The sequence below is a fragment of the Aspergillus neoniger genome (genome assembly GCF_003184625.1).
Source record: "Aspergillus neoniger CBS 115656 unplaced genomic scaffold BO87scaffold_61, whole genome shotgun sequence".
Taxonomy (NCBI): domain Eukaryota; kingdom Fungi; phylum Ascomycota; class Eurotiomycetes; order Eurotiales; family Aspergillaceae; genus Aspergillus; species Aspergillus neoniger.
Window position 1 is genome coordinate 52,462 of NW_020291189.1, and position 18,582 is coordinate 71,043.

Consider the following 18,582-nt stretch of genomic DNA (forward strand, 5'->3'; position numbering starts at 1 on the left):
CTCCTACAGCTCATGAACGCAAGAGCCTAATGTCATTATGATTGACATTTTCTACCCTTTGTCAATATGCAACATACACTCTGACCTCGTCTTTAATTCGACGACACAACCTGGATGAGTTCCGAGTGGCTTACCCCGACGCCTCCGAACATTGGTTTTTTCAAGCCCTTCCCTGTCTCAGCTTGGTATGTGGCTGCAATTAGTCCCTCATGTAAATTCAGTTGATGTAGATAAGGTGGCAAATGAGAAGGTTATGGCTCAAGAATGGCATGCTCTCAATCTTAAGTAGGAGTTTTTCAAGTCGTGTTATCTGAGATTATGGTCTGCTGAGACCTACTGACCGTAGTAGCTGATACGCTTGCAAGTCTGCGCAGCAAGGGGTTTGCATAATCTCCCGTGCCGGTTCTCTGTGTAAGTGTTCTTGCTATTCTTACGCCCCAAAGTCCAGTGACGGTTAAGCTACTATTGAAACAAGTCAGAAAACAAATGCGAGAGATGTCCAATCGTATCCAATCTCCAATTCCGACATGCCTCTGTGAGTCTCATAAGCAACCTACTTATGTCCATGTTTCTGAAGAAGCAAGCTGTAAGGATAGAGGAGGTAAGGGAGCTAGGACACGGCACAGAGCGTTTCTAGATAGTCCGACAACTGTTGTGTTGAGCCGATGAGTGAAAATCCATGTATGTCGGGCGGTCGTACACGATCGAAATGCATACATGCCAAGCCTTATAAAGCGGAATACTAAACAGGAGAAATATGGAAAATGGTATTGAGGAAAAAGCAAAATTCCAAAAGGCGGAGGATTTTGTCTCTTTGAGCTACCGGTGACAGCTAAACGTGTGAAACATGAGCTTCACATGATCGCCTTTACCATCAGAACTACAATGACCCTTGCTACTATATTAAGAAGCCTAACATTAGCTGCTCCTAGTACTAAGTGGATAGATCATTAGTACCATATGCGCTTGCCCTAGTCATTGTGGGGTTGGCTGTAGAGGCGTCGTCTCTGATAGTTACTTAGTAGTGTAAGTCTGTTCTCATCCCGTGACTCTTCTTTTTTTTTTTAGATGATGTAAATTTGTGATATGTCATTCGCTTCCAATACGATAGATTTGTAACCCGACGAGAGTTTATTGCTGCTAAGCAACATGCCCATGCAAAGCGATGGCTGAGCTTACAAGAGGCCGTTCGGATGAATGCAGAGTGGCAATTGCATCATGCGGTACGAATATATACAGCTAAATACACCCTCGACTGAGTACTTCATTTTCTGTTGAGGCGCTGCAGGAAGTACGAATCTCAACGATGTAATAAATAGACTACTAAGAATATTCAACGGCTACAAGTATTGGTCTACTACTCAAGCGTGGACACGATGAGCATGGACCACGAAAGTGCACGTGGGCAAGGCATCGCCCACTGCATCCAGATCGTTTGCAGTATACTTTTCCTACTCCGTAGAACTTGAGCCAAGACTCTGAACTCTACACATGCGTTATGCATTGGCCTATTTTCGACACTGGTCAGACATGATACCCTTATGATCCCGTATTGAGATGGTGATTATTGCTACGTCATTGCAGTATTGACATAGGCTCAAGCATCCTTTGTTGCTGTACCTGTGGCGTCGGACATAAACAGTCGCATGGTGACATGTTTATGGCCAGTCTTCCCGAGAGGATTCCAAGCCGACCTCGAACCCGACCGCAGTGAGAGTCAAGAGTACAGCAGGAGTACATATGCAGCCGGCCCTGGTGAGCAGCCCACCCGCCCTCCAAATACGTTGAAGTCTAGATCCTGGTCAAATATGCGGCGACCGAATACACACCCGCCTTCCTCCGCACTACTACTATCCTACTTTTTAGCACTTAGCACTTAACCCTAGTTTTCCGTCATTTTTCTTGGGTTGGGTGGCTTGATCTGTATTTACCATACGTATGCAATAGTACGGGTAGCCAATGAACGGGTTTCCAGTGAAAATCGCGGCTGGTCACTTGACACCCAGGGGCCAATGGCAGCACATGATGGCAGAACTACCCTGCCTGTCACCGGAACCGCCCAGTGGACCTCCTACCTCACGACCTACTTACTTTACTGTCCATGTCTGAAATCTTCATCGGGCTATGACATGGATGGGAGGTACTAGTGATCCAGGCACCTCTTCTGTGGCTCGCCTTTGGCTTTCCCGATCGGCATTCTACGGGCCGCGGGAAGAAGTTCTGAGATGGTTTGAAAGGCCTGGATCCCTCCAAAGCCTAGAGCTAGTTGTAGCTAGCTATTGAGCTCAACGGATATGACTTTCAAGATACACTAGATACGCCCCTAATGTCGATATAGGTTATTCTCGTCCCCAGATAGGGGGGAAAGATTGTTGAGGCGCGCGACTCACCGAGCCCTAGAAGAGCGTTGGTTTCTCTTCCATCACTTACGTACAAACTCAGAAGTACCGCCGTGGTTGCTAGTCAGTTAGTTACGGAGATCTCCTGACCAACCCCTCCTTTCTCTACTGCAGGGACAAGGAAGATTTGGTCTTGCTGGTCTTGTTCTAGCCCACCCCCTGTAAAATGCGATGCCAGGAATGGTAGGAATCAAGGCCATTGATCCCGAGCGTGGTCTGCTTGCATTGGTGGGGGAGTTAACAACCCAACATAACTAATGAGAAACATTACTATTGCGATCCAAGGGTGTTCGGGAATGGAGATGCACCACTCGCCCGTTTTAAGCACCACTAGATAGTCAGATATTGAACGACAATATTAATGCTAAATCTCGAACCCAAGCGCTCGGAGCCAAGGTCATATGCCCATTAGGAATGGGCCCTCATTCTCTCAATCCCAGCAGCAGCTGTCTACCTCCCGCCCAATCTGGATGGTTCCACCTCAAGTCCGTCATCATTGTTCTCGACCTACTGATCTGCTCAAGTTACAACTCTACCATCAGATGTAAATTGTTATGATGATATTTGTGTTTTATCTACTGTATACTTCTGCGCCTACCGTTCCGTTTCATATTCGGCCTAGGAATGACGCCAGCCGCGGACCCAAAAATGCCTCCTTTTCTAATCTTGAAGTGGGACATATACCAATCAATTATTTCTCGATTGACAGGCAGGGGTGTGTCACTTGGTGGGGAGCGGAGCAAGAACAGTTTCAGTGTACAGGATATAGAATCTAGGAAGTGACCATCATACGCAGAGAACCTCATCAAATGCGTATATAGTGACATATCTTAGCGGCATCATCTAAGATGGGCAGAAGTAGCATCGCACCGCCTATCTACTAGCGGTACCCAGGTACCTTGCTTCCGGTAAGGGCAATAGCGTCATAGGCAGACGCAAAGACCTGGGGCAGAGAGCGACCGATCCGGTATTGTATTGTATCAATACCTAGGTATACAGACACATTATTTCCATTCATTACGCCGCTCTCTCTGTCTCTCTCAATCTTTTCCCTTTTCTACAATAGTTCCCTTAATTTTTGATTTTCCATTTTCTTTCTTTCTGGCTATTTAATTTTCTTGCCCCTCCGGGGCCGAGCCCACAATATACCCTCATGCCTATGGAGTTTCATCATTAGCTACCAGTTGCCGTAATGGAATGGGATAATAAAAACAAGATAATCAAAAAATAAAATCAGATTAAAATGAAAGGAAATGGAGTAGAGTGCTAAGATACCTATAGCTTTATATGGGGTACTCTTGACTAGGCTGGTGGGCTATAGGTATAAGTGCTCTCCTTATTATTATTAGTCCAACTGGGGCATTATTGTTCGAACGGGAATACTACTATCTCTACTCGAGGACGAACGCTACTGTGTAAAGAATGGTTATTCTTATGCCGGCGGCCATAAACAGCAATCCCTCAGGTTCTCTGTACCAATAATCCCAACCGTCATCATCCACATCTCTGTTGCCTCTCCACACACTGCCATAGCTCCGTGCCCATCGGTTGTTACCCAGGCTTTCTTTCTTTTGGGAAAGGTAAAGTTACTAACTGCTGTAAGTTGAACCACTCCCGCCCCCCTCCTCCTCCTCCTCCTCCCCTCCTCCACCCCAAGCCAAACCCAAACGTTGCCTTCTGGGGCCTAACGGACTAGTAACAGACAGGGAGAGAACAGTAACAACTTAACCACATATTGAGACAGGCTGGTTTTTGATCGGATGCTAGTAATCTTCTCCCTCCTTTTGGTATTGGTATCTTCCTCCAAGAGTCAGAAAAGCGCCCGTGTGCTCCTGATTCATTGATTTCATTATTAGTATTATTACTTCTCTGAAAGAGAGGTCCCTCTCTTTTTTCCCTCCCCCCCCCCTTTAACCTTTTTTATTTTTTATTCTACTTACTGGCCTCCCTGGTCAACTACGTCTATTACTATTCTTACTGATATCTCTTATTTGCCCGGAGTTGGCTCGTGTGTTCCTTGCCTTCTTCCTCTCCTCCCGGTGCTTTATTCCCGCGTTCCTGCAGCCCTCGCGTGTTCGGGCTTCGTCGTTCCATCAACGTCACCTGCTCAAGTCTCTCCTCTCTTACTATCCTCTCTTCCCACTTCCTTCTCCTCCGACCGACCATCCCTCCCTTTTGAGAGCCTGAGCTTTCTCTTACCTACACTTACTTATTTTACCCGCCTTTCCTTGAAATTCCACTGCCACACTTCTGCTGAGGCGTGAAATTCAATACCTACACTTTACACTCCTCCCTCCTCGAATCAGCTGCGGTTCGGTACTCTCTTAACTACTAAACTGCTACTTGCTACTGCTGCTGGTTCTTTCACACATAACTTCACTTTTTTCTCTTTTCTCTTTTCCTTTCTATTTTATTTTTTTCTCCTTCTCTTCGAGAAACATTTGTCCCTTCTATCTAAACCCTCCTCCCCTCCACCACCCACCGCTGCCCACACCAACCCCCTCCCTCATCTAAAGAAACCCGCTTCACAATCTTTGGGGCGTTCATTGCTCAGGTCTTGTGTCTGCAACTCTTGGCACGCTCCCCAAGTCCATTGGTCCCCTTGGTCTGAGCCTTCCCTTCTACGATTCGCCCGCCTGCTTCTCAACCTTTCATCTCACGCGCACCTCCACTCAACATCCACCGTTCGGATATTCCGCCCATCCAGAGCACCCCTCCCAACTAGTGCTCCACCGAGTACAGTCTGCCCAAAACGGACCTCACGCCTTACTTTTGCGTCCCTTCCCGACATCCGCTGTTGAAGTCCAGCCCTCCTTATTCTCGATAGCATCGCCCACGTTGCCGCCCGGTGTTGTCCCCACTAGCCGTCCGTGATGTCACAGAATAGACCTGGGGTCTTCTCGAGTCTGCGCATGGGTGGTAAGAGACGTGCCGTTCTTCACGCAATTGTTGCTGAGCCCATCTGCTGGACTCGATTGCTAACCTTTTCCTTCTTGTTTGCGATCATATAGAAGTCGTCCGCGAGAAAGTCCAGGATGGACTTACGGGAGAAACCAAGGAGATCTCCTATTCACAATGTAAAATCGTTGGCAATGGATCCTTTGGCGTCGTCTTCCAAACGAAGATGATGCCCAGCGGCGAAGATGCTGCAATCAAAAGGGTTCTCCAGGACAAGCGGTTCAAGGTATGCCAGGCCACCAATGCTCGTCATCGCCTACCCGGTCGCTAACAGTACCCCCCTCCCCCCTCAGAATCGTGAACTTCAGATCATGCGGATCGTGCGCCACCCGAATATCGTAGAACTAAAGGCATTCTACTACTCTAACGGAGAAAGGGTATGTCGCTCTCCCTTCAACATCGCTTGCCTTCCTCTTGCTTCCCCTCAGTTCATGCTGCAACCCGTCTTCCTCGTCGTTTTACCTACTTGTCTGCTGACCATGCCATGGAAATGTCATAGAAAGATGAAGTGTACTTGAACCTCGTTCTCGAATATGTACCAGAGACGGTGTATCGGGCCTCGCGTTATTTCAACAAGTTGAAGACAACCATGCCGATGCTGGAAGTCAAGCTCTACATCTACCAACTTTTCCGTTCTCTGGCCTACATTCACTCGCAGGGAATCTGCCATCGTGACATAAAACCTCAAAACCTGCTGCTCGACCCAAACACCGGTATTCTGAAGCTGTGTGACTTTGGATCCGCCAAGATTCTTGTCGAGAATGAGCCTAATGTTTCATACATTTGCTCCCGCTACTACCGCGCACCTGAGTTGATTTTCGGCGCAACGAACTACACCACGAAAATTGGTATTTCTCTCAAATTCAACCCAGGGGCTCTGCGTATGTACTAATATACATCAGACGTATGGTCTACTGGTTGCGTGATGGCCGAATTAATGCTAGGACAACCACTCTTCCCAGGAGAATCCGGAATCGACCAGCTCGTGGAGATCATCAAGGTCCTGGGCACCCCGACGCGGGAGCAGATTCGCACCATGAACCCGAACTACATGGAACACAAGTTCCCGCAGATCAAGCCACACCCCTTCAATAAGGTGGGATTCCTTAGCGGAAACAATTTCGAGCGAAAAATGCTGATGTCCATCAGGTCTTCCGGAGGGCCCCCCATGAGGCCATCGATTTAATCTCCGCCCTGCTGGAATACACGCCGACGCAACGTCTGTCAGCAATTGAAGCGATGTGCCATCCATTCTTCGACGAACTTCGGGATCCTAACACCCGGTTGCCCGACTCGCGGCACCCGAACGGCTCCACGAGGGAGCTCCCTAATCTGTTCGACTTCTCCAGGCATGGTCGGTCTCCCTGAAAACCACTTGTTTTGGTTGCCCCCCCATACTGACGACCTGACACTGTCATAGAACTTTCTATCGCGCCCGCAATGAACAGCCGGCTGATTCCCCCTCATGCACGTCCTGCACTTGAGGCTCGCGGGTTAGATATCACCAACTTCAAGCCTCTTACGAAGGAAGAAATGATAGCGCGTCTTGACTGAGTCAACCCGTGCAAATCTGACGAACTACACGCCCTTACGTGTGCAAACATGTTTGCACCTGATTGCGGAAATTTGATGTCATGCCCTACGAGCTTATCTTCATGCATCAGGCGGTTCTTGAACTGGGAAAGGTTTATTCGAATCTGTAGACCTAATCCATAGGCTGGGGCATCCGGGAGCTGGCTTCTGTATGGCAGAATACTGAAAGACAGGGTGAAACGTGAGCATGAGGAGCAGGAGAAAGGAAGTTAATGGAAGAAAACAAAACAAAATATCAACAAAAAAAAGGGAAAGGGAAAAAAAGCAATGAAAAGAAAAAGAAAGGTTTCCATGGAGAGGGAAAGAGGTGTGCCGGGATCTCTGGGAGACTAGGTGGAGCAGAGGGAATTGTGACTCTTGACGACCACAAAAAGTTCTTAAGAGTGGGAGGTTTTAGTGGATCATGACCGTTTCACGCAAAGGGGTTGACGGGATGGTATAGCCTGGAGTTACTGAGGTGTCTGAGACAGCTCTTGGGAGGTAAAAAAGTGATACCCTTATTGCGTGAGTCTGCCTTCCGGGATCAAGTCTGCATAGCTTCATCTCTCGATCGAACGGGCTCTGTTCACAAATTGCCGCAAGTTTTATTCACAAGGGCGGAAAGATGAATATCCTACAAATGCGTCAGATATCTTTGAGGATTTCTTTGTTTGGATGCGCCATACCGCGTGCCTGTCAGTGTGCTTGAATATAGGTATTGGAGGTCTTCTTTCCCGACTTGCCGCGCTAGAAGCCCCGTTCATGCTGTTTCTGCTGTGAATTTATATCTCTTTGTCTCCGTTCTCATATTCTCGTGGTTCTTTCCTCTTACCTCTACCCTCACCTCTCTAGTCCGCCCCTTTCCTCTCTTCTAAGCCTCATACACTTGGCGTCGACGGCCATGAAGCTATCCAGACGATTCACCTATTTACTGCTTGCTGCTGTTCTTAGTCATTTATCCTAGAGGCCCCAAAGAACATTGCCTGGATACTCTCGTTCTCGTACTGTGTATAACCACAGCATTCTGTATCTTCTCTTCGTTTGACCTCTTCTGGCTTGCATGCTTGCAGTTTTCTATGGGTTACAAGTATGCTCTTGTGTTTTACCGGGGTAGCATATACGCGTATGGGTATTACTCGATTTCAAATGTTCTTCAGCCACCGTAGCTGTGACATAGATGACACAGTCAGAACCTTCTCATTAAGTGTTATATATCAAATAGTAGTAGTTGAGTCCTCTCTGAACGCAGCACAATTTCCACGGCTCCATTGGAGCTCTGGTTGTGAAGACAGAAGGAACATGGTTAGATAATCAGCGGGACGGAGGATCCCGAGTCCCGACCAGCAGCTGAGCACTATTGATGTTTTGCTTCTTAGACACATGCCCTTCCTATCGCGACGGCATTACCGATATAGAGCTCCTCGCTGCCGCCGCCCGTAGAAGCTGTGCTGCTTACAGCTTGGTTTGGCTCCTCATTCTACCCAGAAGCAGTCGTTGCGCGAGACATTTCGTGTGGACATAAGGCCCGCTAGCGATGGCCGACTACGAACGCCGACCTCATGGCCCCAGGGGTGGTGGGCGGAAGAGGCGTTACAGAGGTCAGTAAAACATGCGGTTCCGCCGTGATCGAGTCCTTGTGTGCAATTGCTTGCTTGCCAATTGCTATCATGCCCCCAGACTCCGTCTTCGATTTCTAGCTGGAGCTCCCCTCGTGGCCACTCACCATTAACAATTTCTTGGGATCTGCAGAAGATGATGACTATGACCGCCGCCAGAGGCGTCGATACGAGGAACCGCTTATTGTCAAGGTCCGGAGGCAATTGCTTACGATCGCTGAATCTGTACGAATACCCTCTTCCAAAAACTCGATCAAGTGTGGCAAGTGCCGGCACTCACTGCGAACGTTCTTTAGGCTGCCAGACGAGCAGAAGATGACGCTGTGAGCATCGCAAAAAGTGTGGCGGATAACTACGAAGATCAGGAGTTTAGGAACTCCTTTGTCGACATTGCGCTTGACCTGTATGGCTTGACTGGCTTGGCTGCCCCCCTTTGGCCTGTTTGAACCCCCGCCGAGCTCGGAGCTGACGGTGTTTCTATTATACTAGTGTTTTGGAGCAGCCGCTAAAGATCCCTTTCGTCGCCGCGACCGTTCTCATCGCAAATTTTCAGAAATCCGAGCTCGTGTCCGACGTTCTCAGTAGGTCAGGCGTGTGCTTGCAGAAGTACATTGACGCTGGCGCGTGGCGCGAGGTTAAGCTTCTTCTGCGGTTCCTGGGGTGTCTCCAATGTGTCTTCGAAGGGGATGGCATCTTCCCGGTACTGGAAGAGCTCTTTGCGCGCGCTGTCGACCTTCAAACAGCATCCTCGGAAGATGTAAGCGACGCCGATAAACCGACAGTCCCAAAGGGTCGCAGGTTTGCTAACGAAGCGCATACAGTTGATCGGTCTGGAGCTGGTGAAAATTATCCTTTTCACCATTCCCTACGTAATGGCCTCCCCAGCAGCCGGTTTCGAGTCCCAGGCCACCGCACTTCTGGAGAAGACCGATATCATTGCTTCCACCCCTCATACTCTTGTGGACCTGGTTAATCCTTTCGGCCTTGAGAACGGCAAGCCAATTGCTACGCCAAGCGTTATCAGCCTACTCCAGAATCAATTACAGAAAGAGTCCGGCCGCGGCTGGGAGCTCGCGTGTCTTCCTAGGCCATGGAGAGGAGCGCTAGAGGCATTGAATGCACAAGAGCCCGAGGAAGCACAAGAGGGGCAAGAATCGCAAGAAAATGGCGCAGAGCCGAAGACTTATGAAAACGAGCCAAAGCATGCATTCCCTCAGATCACCGTTCCGAGTCCGGTGAAGAATGGAACAAGGGCAATTTTCCCTGAGGCGTACCTTTCCGTGTACGCGAATCAAGACATGGAAACAGTCCCTCCTACATCAGATATCGCATCTTCCTTGCTGCGTGATGCCCTTGTCGACACCATCAATATTCTTGATTTCAACCGCATTGCGACGGCGAAGTTCTTGATTGATATCGACTGCTATTTTACTCCACACACCTTCGTGAAGCGGGCGACTCCTTTTGATAGGCTGCGCGATCTACCGGGAGACATTAATCTCTGGAAACCCGAGGATGTTGCTGTGGACGCCGTGTTTTCTCAATTATTCCAGCTGCCGTCTCCCGAGCACAAACTGGTTTACTACCACTCGGTTCTCACGGAGTGCTGTAAGATAGCCCCGGCCGCTATCGCACCGAGCTTAGGACGTGCAATCCGTTTCTTGTATCGCAGCCTAGAGACAATGGATTTAGATCTAAGCCATCGATTCTTGGATTGGTTCTCTCATCACCTGAGCAACTTTGGGTTCACTTGGAAATGGAGTGAATGGTAAGGCTCATGAGCAGGCAGAATGCAGTGCGGATCGGCTAACAATGGCTCAGGATTGATGACTTGGAGCTGCCTCTCGTTCACCCCCGGATGGCCTTTATTAACGGCGCCCTTGACAAGGAGATCCGGCTGAGCTTTGCACAGCGTATCAGGGGCACTCTCCCTGACCCATACCAAGACTTGATCACGGAAGGAAAAGAGAAAGACACCCCCGATTTCAAGTACTCGTCTGATAGTAAGTTTTTCCCTTCCTTCGCTTCAGGTCTACTCTTTTCAGTCACTCCTATTTACAAATTCGACTTTGGCTGCGATTCAAAACGATTGGCTAATTTGTGTTTCGTTCAGCTACTCCGTATGCGAATGAAGGCAGAGAAATCATGCAACTGGTCCGTAAGAAGGCTAGCGACGAGGAGATCCAGCCTTTTATCAACGCAATTGAAGAGCAAGCCAGATCTCTCGGTGTCGAAGACCCGCTGCTGCCTTCAACTGATGCCTTCGTTACGGCCATCTGCTTTGTTGGCTCCAAGTCTCTGTCTCATGTACTGTCCTGCATTGAACGGAACAAGGAACGACTCCTGGCCATCGGACCCCAGTCTGCACAGGCGAGGCGCCAGATTATAACCTCCGTCATGGAGTATTGGGTCGACCAGCCCGGCGTCGGAATCAACATCATTGACAAGCTTCTCAACTACACCATCTTGACTCCACTGTCAGTCATTGAATGGGCGCTGGTGGACAAGCTAGAGGCAGGAACCGTTCTTGCCAAGACCCACGTGTTTGAGATGATCTCCGCCACTGTTGGAAAGGTCACCAACCGCCTGCGCCAGATTGTTGCCGCACGTACTCAGCCGGGTCTTTACGAGCCGCAGCTCAGCGTCCTCGATGAGACGCTCAGTCGTGAGAAGGTTGATATGCAATCCCTTTTCAAGGTCATCGAAGACTCCATCGTATCAGTGGCCGGCGGAAGCAACGACGAGCAGATGGAAAGAGGAGATGGAAGTGGAAACTTGCCTGAGGATGAAATCATCCGGCAATGGGGCCAGCGCTGGCTCAGAGTGTTCCGCAGGAAAGCTGGCGTCGAGGAATCTTTCATTGCGGATGCCATGGCCACAGCTACTCCTGTCGGCACGGTCGCTCCCCCTCCGGCCCCGGAAGAGACTGGCGCTTCAGAAAGTATCCCCGCAGATGGGGAAATGGATATCGCTGAAGCCGATGCGAGCGTGGACATTGAATGAGCGTGGGAGCTTGGATCAGGCTGTAATCGGATCAGATATGCTTGGGTAAGGAGATCTTCAATCTTCAACTCCAGGATTTCTTTCCATTTTTCTCTTCGCTCTTCTGTATACATACATAAGTTAGGTTGTGGCACTTGTTTTATCTCGACCAATTTCAGCGGGTGAGGGCGTTCAAACTAAAAATCAAAAAGAGTAATATAACCACTAAGAGGAGAAAAGAAAAATTAAGGAATAGTTATAGTACACTGAATCTTCTTGTGATGTTCTGCTAACATGAGTTTCTTGGTATTTCCCTGCTGCCTTTGTCAACTGAGAGGTGTTGTATCTACACCTATACATACATACAAGGACATATATTAATAACGTAATGCAGTGAATTTTTAGATTAAAATGTAATGTTGAAATCTCCGCTCCCCTTTCCGTTGATCGATCATATATATGTACAAAGCAGAAAGAAAACAAGAAATAAACGAACCAAACAGACAACTGGCCGGTACGGTTCCGGTGTTCCTTCACAAGCAGGGGCATAACCAGTGACTCAAGGTTGAATTAATATACACGTCTATAAAGGGGGCTGGAACAATTAATATACTAGGATCCGTGTTATACAAGACGTAGTCAGGGCGGCGTAGCGTGAGAAGGTCGAAAACTAGGGAGAAGCCGTGAACTCGTTATGTGAAGTCTGGGCCCGGGAAACAGAGATAATCTCCATGGACCTGTGAGGTTGAGAACAGATCCCTTATTGACTGGTCATGATTCCCACATTCACAGGTTCTTCTTGGTCTGAGAATCAGCCAGGTACGCCCGGTCATCGTCGCCTTCGACATCCTTGAGAATGGTTTCCATCTCCTTGGTCTGTCGCTTCCACTCCTCCTCGCCATTCTTTGTGTCGCGGCGGAAGAGCTCCTCGTTGGGCTTGCGATAGCTACCGCCCAGACGATCCCAGAGGGTTGTGAACTGGCCATAATTGTAGTTGAAGTACAGATGGTGCATGGTGTGGCAGGCCGCTCCGTTGATCACTGGGCTGTTGGCAACGTACTCGCCGTCGTGAATCAGCACAGTCCAGAGGTTGATGAACCCGAAGAGGAAGACGTAGGCCAGCTTCTGAAGTGGGAAGATGAACGGGAATACGTGGTAGGGAACACTCTGCGACCAGCCATCAAGCGGGTGAAAGGCGTGGGAGGCGAAGGGACTAGGCATAATCCACTTGTGGTGAGGCTTGTGCAAGGTCTTATAAATAAGCGGGTGGTGCAGGCCGCGGTGAATCCAGTAGATGCAGAGGTCGGTGAACATGATGAATAGCGGGAATTGCAAGATACTGTAGTAGGGGAATGGCTCTTCGGAGAAGGTATCATAGAGCTTGGCGTAGCCACGGACTTCGGCAACCAGAAAAGGAGCAGTCAACAAGGACATAACCGGCATTGAGCGCATAGTCTGGGCGATTTCCATAGGGATTTGGTTCTTGAGGTACTTAGGGTGGTGAACGGTGGTCTTATCCCAGATGAAGATATAGGAAAGGCTTGCGGAAATGAAGTAAACGATGATACCGAAAATCCTGATCAAGGCGCACATAATGCGCCCACATAGTTAGCCAAAGGAATGATTGGAAGGGGGCCGAGAAAAGAAGGCAAGTGCACATACCAGACGATCAAGAAGAAAGAAAGGAACTGACGATAAATATTGTTCCTTGGCCAGGCGCTCAAATAGGCAAACTTGGAAGGCTCCAAGTAAATCAATTGAGTAGCCGGTTCGTAGACAAAGGGCTGGGTTGCGCCAAAGAACGACAGGGTGCTGTTGGTGACGGTAGTGAAGCCGGGGAGCGAGGCGGATGAGGCAAGAGATAGAGGGAGAAGAGAGGCGTAGAGGCGATCACCAATGAAGGTGTCCCAAATTTCGAGGGCGATATCCATGGTGCCCGGATTTGAGCGGGTGAGAATACAATATTATAAGGGTGGTATGCGGAACAAGGTGTTGAAGAATCGGGGGAGAGTTCGGATGGTTCGCGGGGGGAGGAAAGGGGGAAGGAGGCGAGTAGTTTAAGAAAAAAATGATTGAAGTGCCAGCCAGTAGTGGTTGTTGGTAAGTACTACTTTTTAGGTTGGACAATTTGGGCGGGGGATTAAGGGGGGGAAAGGAAAGAATGTAAAATTGGCGAGAAGAAGAATAGTTAGAAGAAAGGAAGGGGTAAAGAAGATGAGAAGAAGAAGATGAAGAAGAAGTTAAGTAATATAATTTGCAGAATGGCACTCATCTGCGATTTGGTGGAGGAGGAGCCTATCAGATGGCCGTGAGGATCACACCAGGCGGAACGAGGCCTGCCGTTCCGTCTGATTTGTTGTGAAAAGGGTGGAGATGGTCTACTACTGAGTAATGTATAGTTGTCTACATCTAACTAACTATAGTGATTAGATCTATAACATAAGTAAATTGTAAAGTGTTCTATTAGCGACTTAAGTGGGATTCTTGAATAGTACTAGGTACTATTAGTTTACTGTGTTCCTTATCCCCTTACCCAAGGAAAATACAACCGCAGAAAGGGAAAAGGCACAAAAGAAGGTTCCAACGTGTATTTCCAGTTGGGGAGTAAAACTACATCCGCAATTCCGGCCGATCTGATAAGGTCACGGGATGATATGGTTTAGTAACGTATGTGCAAGTTGCACACTTTCTGTATTGTTGCAGTATTGCGGCGGCTATGGCTGCATTTGGGTGAGAAGTCCATGTTCAATACGGTCACACTAAGCGCCGTACCTTCTTTTCTGTCTCGACAGCGAGTCAGTTAGCTTATTTCCAGGAGATAGTGGGAACTAGAGTGTCAATTGTGAGTCTTTCCAGACCTATAACTACGAAGCAAATAGGAGTATAGATTTATACCTCAACATGTTACTTTTAGTTTGATATATAGTATGTACGAAGTAGACTATACTTCAATGTCTGGCCTACTTGGGACTCGCTTCGGGCGGCAAAACGGGCACGTCCATTGGGCGGTGGTGGTTCTCCGGACCCGGAACAGCCGAGCGTGACCCGGAGGAACCTTACCTAAGAAAGACTAACGAACTCGAACCTGAACTGAACGGACCTTCAACTGTCACTTCATCTCGCTCTCCTCCTCCTTCAGCCTCAGCTTCTGCTCCTCCTCCCCTCTTCCCTTGTCGTCCCTTTATCGTCTCGCCTTTCATCCATCGTCCGCCCCGGATCGTCGTCCACGCGCAATTATCCCCATTCAACATCCTTTCCCCCTTTTTTTTTCTACTGTTTTCCCCTTTCCGACCACGTTGCCGCGCCGAGTCCTCAGGGGCGCGCTGTGATGCGGCTGCGGTGATCGATTTCCTCACACCAGTCTCTGTCGCCTAACAGCGACTCCCGTCGCCCATATCTTCTTCTTTTTTTCCCGGAGTCGCGGATTACTCTTGCCGTTGAACTACTTATCCCTTCGGTCGACCACCAACCATTCCCCCCCACCACAACCACTGACTTTCCGCCTAAGCGACTTTCGTTCCTACGTCTCGTTGTTCGGATTGTCCACCCCTCTATTGTTGCCCAAGCGAACACGGGATAATAACAACACAAATATTTCGCGCTATGTATAATACTCATCGCGGAATGGTTCCGGCTCCCAACTCCCGTCTGACGGAGTTGTTGGACCAACTGCGCCAGGAATTCGAGAATCAGTCTCGAAGCACTGGCGAGTTTGAACATCAGCGTATGTTTTGTTATTTCCTTGGTCCTCTGTGCTATTTGGATTGGCTTTGCGACGAGAACTTTACTTGTCACGGCGCGTTTCCGCCGGGTTTCACCTTGTGGCGCAGATCAGCGGCGTACGGGTGAATTCCGGAGTTTTAATGCAATGGAGAGCATCTTGTGTCGCCCAGATTTTATTATTGTTATTGTCATTTCCCCCTTTGGTGTAAACTGCTGACGCTTGGTTTCTACCACCCCTAGTAACCGGACAGCTTCAAGAGATGGAGATGATCCGCCAGAAGGTCTATCAACTGGAACAGGCACAACTTAAGATGAAACAAGAGTACGTTACTTGGGCGGCTCATCTTACCCAATAGCTGTACTAACGCCTTATCCATCATTGTAGTTACGAAGCAGAGATTCGGGTGCTGCGACACGAGCTTGAATCGCGTGGTGTTCAGCCCGTGTCATCTCACATTGCCGGCCCGGCCCAGCACGCTGGACCTTCTCAGGCCCCGCCACCGGCCCTGGGTCACGGCCCTAGCAATCTGTTTGGTGGCATCATGACCAACCAAGGAGGTAGTGGCCCCGGTCTTCCAGTTGCCCCTCCCCCTCCCCAGGATCAGCAGCCTCCCCAGCATACCCTTCAACAGCCTGCTGCCGCGGCCCAGCAAGGAGCGCCGCAACCACCGCAGAGCTCTTTTGGAGGATATCAGCCTGGTGCTGCTGTGAACGGTATGTTATGACTATGGTTGAAAGACAGATTGCCTGACCTCTGACCTTGTGATCGCCTCGATCTCTAAACAGGTTATGGACCTCCCCCTCCTCCTGCTGCCTCCCCCGGCCCTGGCAAGCGGCCCCGTGCTCCTCCCGGTCCGGCCACTCCTCAACAGACCCACCAGCTGGCCTACACATCCGATCCCCGCGTCTCCTCGCCGCAATTGGCCCGCCCCACGCCTCCTAGCCAGGCTCTCGTGCGAGATCGTCCGGGAAACATGCTGGCCAATTGGAATCCTGACGATCTGCCGGCGTCACAAAAGCGAGAGGGTGCCGATTGGTACGCCGTGTTCAATCCCGAGGTGCAGCGCGTGCTGGATGTGGAACTTGTTCATCACCTTGTCCACGACAGCGTTGTGTGCTGTGTTCGTTTCAGCCGTGATGGCAAGTACCTTGCGACCGGCTGCAATCGCTCTGCGCAGATCTTCGATGTGACCACTGGTCAGAACGTTGCGACGTTGCAGGATGAGAATGTGGACAAGAACGGCGACCTTTACATCCGCAGCGTCTGCTTCAGCCCTGATGGCAAGTATCTTGCGACTGGCGCAGAAGACAAGCAGATTCGGGTACGTGGTCCTGCTTTAACATCACTAGTATTATTGATGGCCGCTTTGGTGCGCTGTTATTCGAATGATTTCGCAGCTAACCCTTTTTTCCCTCTTTTCTTACCGTTAGGTTTGGGACATCAATGCCCGGACGATCAAGCATATCTTTACCGGTCACGAGCAGGATATCTACTCTCTTGACTTCGCTGGCAATGGTCGGTACATTGCGTCCGGTAGTGGAGACAAGACTGTTCGCCTTTGGGATATCCTGGATGGCAAGTTGGTCTACACCCTGAGCATCGAAGACGGTGTGACCACCGTGGCTATGTCCCCAGATGGTCACTACGTCGCCGCAGGCTCTCTCGATAAGAGTGTGCGTGTTTGGGATACCACTACCGGCTACCTTGTGGAACGGTTGGAGAGCCCCGATGGACACAAGGACAGCGTGTACTCGGTTGCCTTCGCCCCCAACGGCCGGGACCTTGTCAGTGGTAGTCTGGACAAGACCATCAAACTTTGGGAGCTCAACGTGCCCCGTGGCGCCTACCCCGGAAGCGGAGTTAAGGGTGGTAAATGCGTCCGCACTTTTGAAGGTCACAAGGTAAATACATACTCTCCGTTAGCAAAAGGCCAATACTCGTTTCGTGGTTGCTGACCTCATGGATTAGGACTTTGTGCTCAGCGTCTGCCTGACTCCCGACGGACATTGGGTCATGAGTGGTTCTAAAGACCGCGGCGTTCAATTCTGGGACCCCATCACCGGAAATGCGCAGATGATGCTCCAGGGACACAAGAACTCAGGTGCGTACCTAAAACCTCCGAGCACTATGTCTCTTGCCAGGTGATCTTGGCTTTTGCTAACTCAGTAACAGTCATCTCCGTGGCGCCCAGCCCTACTAATAACCTGTTCGCCACTGGTAGTGGTGACATGCGGGCAAGAATCTGGAGGTACGTTCCTACTGGCCTACAAGGCGTTCATCGTCCTGGTGGCTTTCTGTTTTCTTCTCCTCTATCATGAACATTGTTGACAAGGTCGCTCCGAACAGATACTCTACCTACACTGGACGGTGATGAGAATGATTTGGGAAAGCTTTGGCGCAATTATGGAATTATGTTTCTTCTTTTCGAATCTCCCGTTTCCGATTTTGTCTGCGTGCCGCGTCTTGTTCGACGTCACTACCGGGATTTGCGTTGCAAAAGGCCAATTGCTTTATTGTCACAACTCCATGCACGGGGAAGTGACCCTGGGGGTTTTTTTTTCTTTTCCAAAGGAGACGAAATGCTACAAGCGAAGCGAAACAAAAAAAGAGGAAGAAAATGAAGCACGATAAAAAGGCTGTACTGGTAGTAATTTCGCGCTGATTACGTGGTTGTGAATTTATTCTGAGGAAGCTGAATGCAATTGTCACGAGAGCAGTGTGATGATCGGTAGGGGTGCAGGCGCTTCCTTAGCGGTTGCCATCGCGCAGAGATGACGACAATCCAGAGGGCTTGTTGATTGCGGCATATTGTAGTCGGCTGAAAGACTAGTCACCCTCCCCGTTCTTCAGTTGACTCCATAGACCGTACGATTGACCGGCGACAATAAAGTAGACATCGGAGAGCACAGGGATGTGCTCCGCTGGTTACCTATCTCCATAAGATCACCCTTCAATCGGGATATCCGCAGTCCCCGTGACGGGCACCTGCACGTTGCGGGGGGGTTGAGTTCAGTAGTCGGCACTACTATTCGGTCACCGTGCGTATGAATGCATACCCATAGATCTATGCTTGTATTGGGCATCCACAAAAAAAGGGCCGGCAGCGCCGTCACTAAGGGGCATAGGCTGCCATACGATCTCTCGGGGTTGAACTAGCATCGGTAGTAGATGCAGGTTGTTGAGTTGGTCACGGACCTATATCCTCGCATTATGAATGACTGCAGTAGCGGCGTACATCGCATTGGACATACATATTGAGAATATATAAACTCCGTGGTCCGTAGGGAATCCACTCGGTGATCTATGGGTCTAAAGCGAGATCGATACCTGC

At 49.6% G+C, this 18,582-nt stretch overlaps 4 protein-coding genes across 4 annotated transcripts; 3 read left to right on the forward strand and 1 right to left on the reverse strand.

Moving 5' to 3' along the window:
- Positions 1–5,272: 5,272 nt before the first annotated feature.
- On the forward strand, positions 5,273–7,276 carry BO87DRAFT_450937 (GSK family serine/threonine-protein kinase; the record flags this gene model as incomplete). The annotated part of the gene is made up of 7 exons (XM_025628440.1): positions 5,273–5,318; positions 5,357–5,583; positions 5,651–5,734; positions 5,857–6,205; positions 6,260–6,453; positions 6,507–6,711; positions 6,778–7,276. The coding sequence occupies 7 exons, from the start codon at positions 5,273–5,275 to the stop codon at positions 6,909–6,911; spliced, it is 1,239 nt and encodes a 412-aa protein (XP_025474173.1). The 3' UTR covers positions 6,912–7,276.
- Positions 7,277–8,322: 1,046 nt separating this feature from the next.
- Positions 8,323–11,841, forward strand: BO87DRAFT_370488 (NCBP1 family protein). Its single transcript, XM_025622029.1, has 7 exons — positions 8,323–8,527; positions 8,679–8,770; positions 8,842–8,948; positions 9,035–9,302; positions 9,367–10,313; positions 10,367–10,548; positions 10,659–11,841. Exons 1-7 carry the CDS (start codon positions 8,464–8,466, stop codon positions 11,546–11,548), a joined length of 2,550 nt encoding a protein of 849 aa, XP_025474174.1. The 5' UTR covers positions 8,323–8,463; the 3' UTR covers positions 11,549–11,841.
- Positions 11,842–11,906: 65 nt separating this feature from the next.
- Positions 11,907–13,730, reverse strand: BO87DRAFT_411070 (sterol desaturase family protein). The gene is made up of 2 exons (XM_025626398.1): positions 13,190–13,730; positions 11,907–13,103 (listed from the first exon to the last, which is right to left on the reverse strand). The coding sequence occupies exons 1-2, from the start codon at positions 13,456–13,458 to the stop codon at positions 12,314–12,316; spliced, it is 1,059 nt and encodes a 352-aa protein (XP_025474175.1). The 5' UTR covers positions 13,459–13,730; the 3' UTR covers positions 11,907–12,313.
- Positions 13,731–14,639: 909 nt separating this feature from the next.
- Positions 14,640–18,044, forward strand: rcoA (putative transcriptional repressor TupA/RocA). Its single transcript, XM_025626399.1, has 8 exons — positions 14,640–15,251; positions 15,491–15,572; positions 15,636–15,964; positions 16,037–16,572; positions 16,682–17,152; positions 17,220–17,352; positions 17,424–17,499; positions 17,598–18,044. The coding sequence occupies exons 1-8, from the start codon at positions 15,131–15,133 to the stop codon at positions 17,620–17,622; spliced, it is 1,773 nt and encodes a 590-aa protein (XP_025474176.1). The 5' UTR covers positions 14,640–15,130; the 3' UTR covers positions 17,623–18,044.
- The last annotated feature ends 538 nt before the right edge of the window (positions 18,045–18,582 follow it).

What these genes read in the sequence shown, in the direction of transcription:
- BO87DRAFT_370488 (XM_025622029.1), top strand. Translation starts at nt 8,464, where the DNA reads ATGGCCGACTACGAACGCCGACCTCATGGCCCCAGGGGTGGTGGGCGG. An exon ending in GTCGACATTGCGCTTGACCT is followed by an intron (nt 8,949 to 9,034) that starts GTATGGCTTGAC and finishes CTATTATACTAG; the next exon opens with TGTTTTGGAGCAGCCGCTAA. An exon ending in ACTTGGAAATGGAGTGAATG is followed by an intron (nt 10,314 to 10,366) that starts GTAAGGCTCATG and finishes ACAATGGCTCAG; the next exon opens with GATTGATGACTTGGAGCTGC.
- BO87DRAFT_411070 (XM_025626398.1), bottom strand. Translation starts at nt 13,458, where the DNA reads ATGGATATCGCCCTCGAAATTTGGGACACCTTCATTGGTGATCGCCTC. An exon ending in TCTTTCTTCTTGATCGTCTG is followed by an intron (nt 13,104 to 13,189) that starts GTATGTGCACTT and finishes CGCCTTGATCAG; the next exon opens with GATTTTCGGTATCATCGTTT.
- rcoA (XM_025626399.1), top strand. Translation starts at nt 15,131, where the DNA reads ATGTATAATACTCATCGCGGAATGGTTCCGGCTCCCAACTCCCGTCTG. An exon ending in CAGAAGACAAGCAGATTCGG is followed by an intron (nt 16,573 to 16,681) that starts GTACGTGGTCCT and finishes TCTTACCGTTAG; the next exon opens with GTTTGGGACATCAATGCCCG. An exon ending in GCACTTTTGAAGGTCACAAG is followed by an intron (nt 17,153 to 17,219) that starts GTAAATACATAC and finishes CTCATGGATTAG; the next exon opens with GACTTTGTGCTCAGCGTCTG.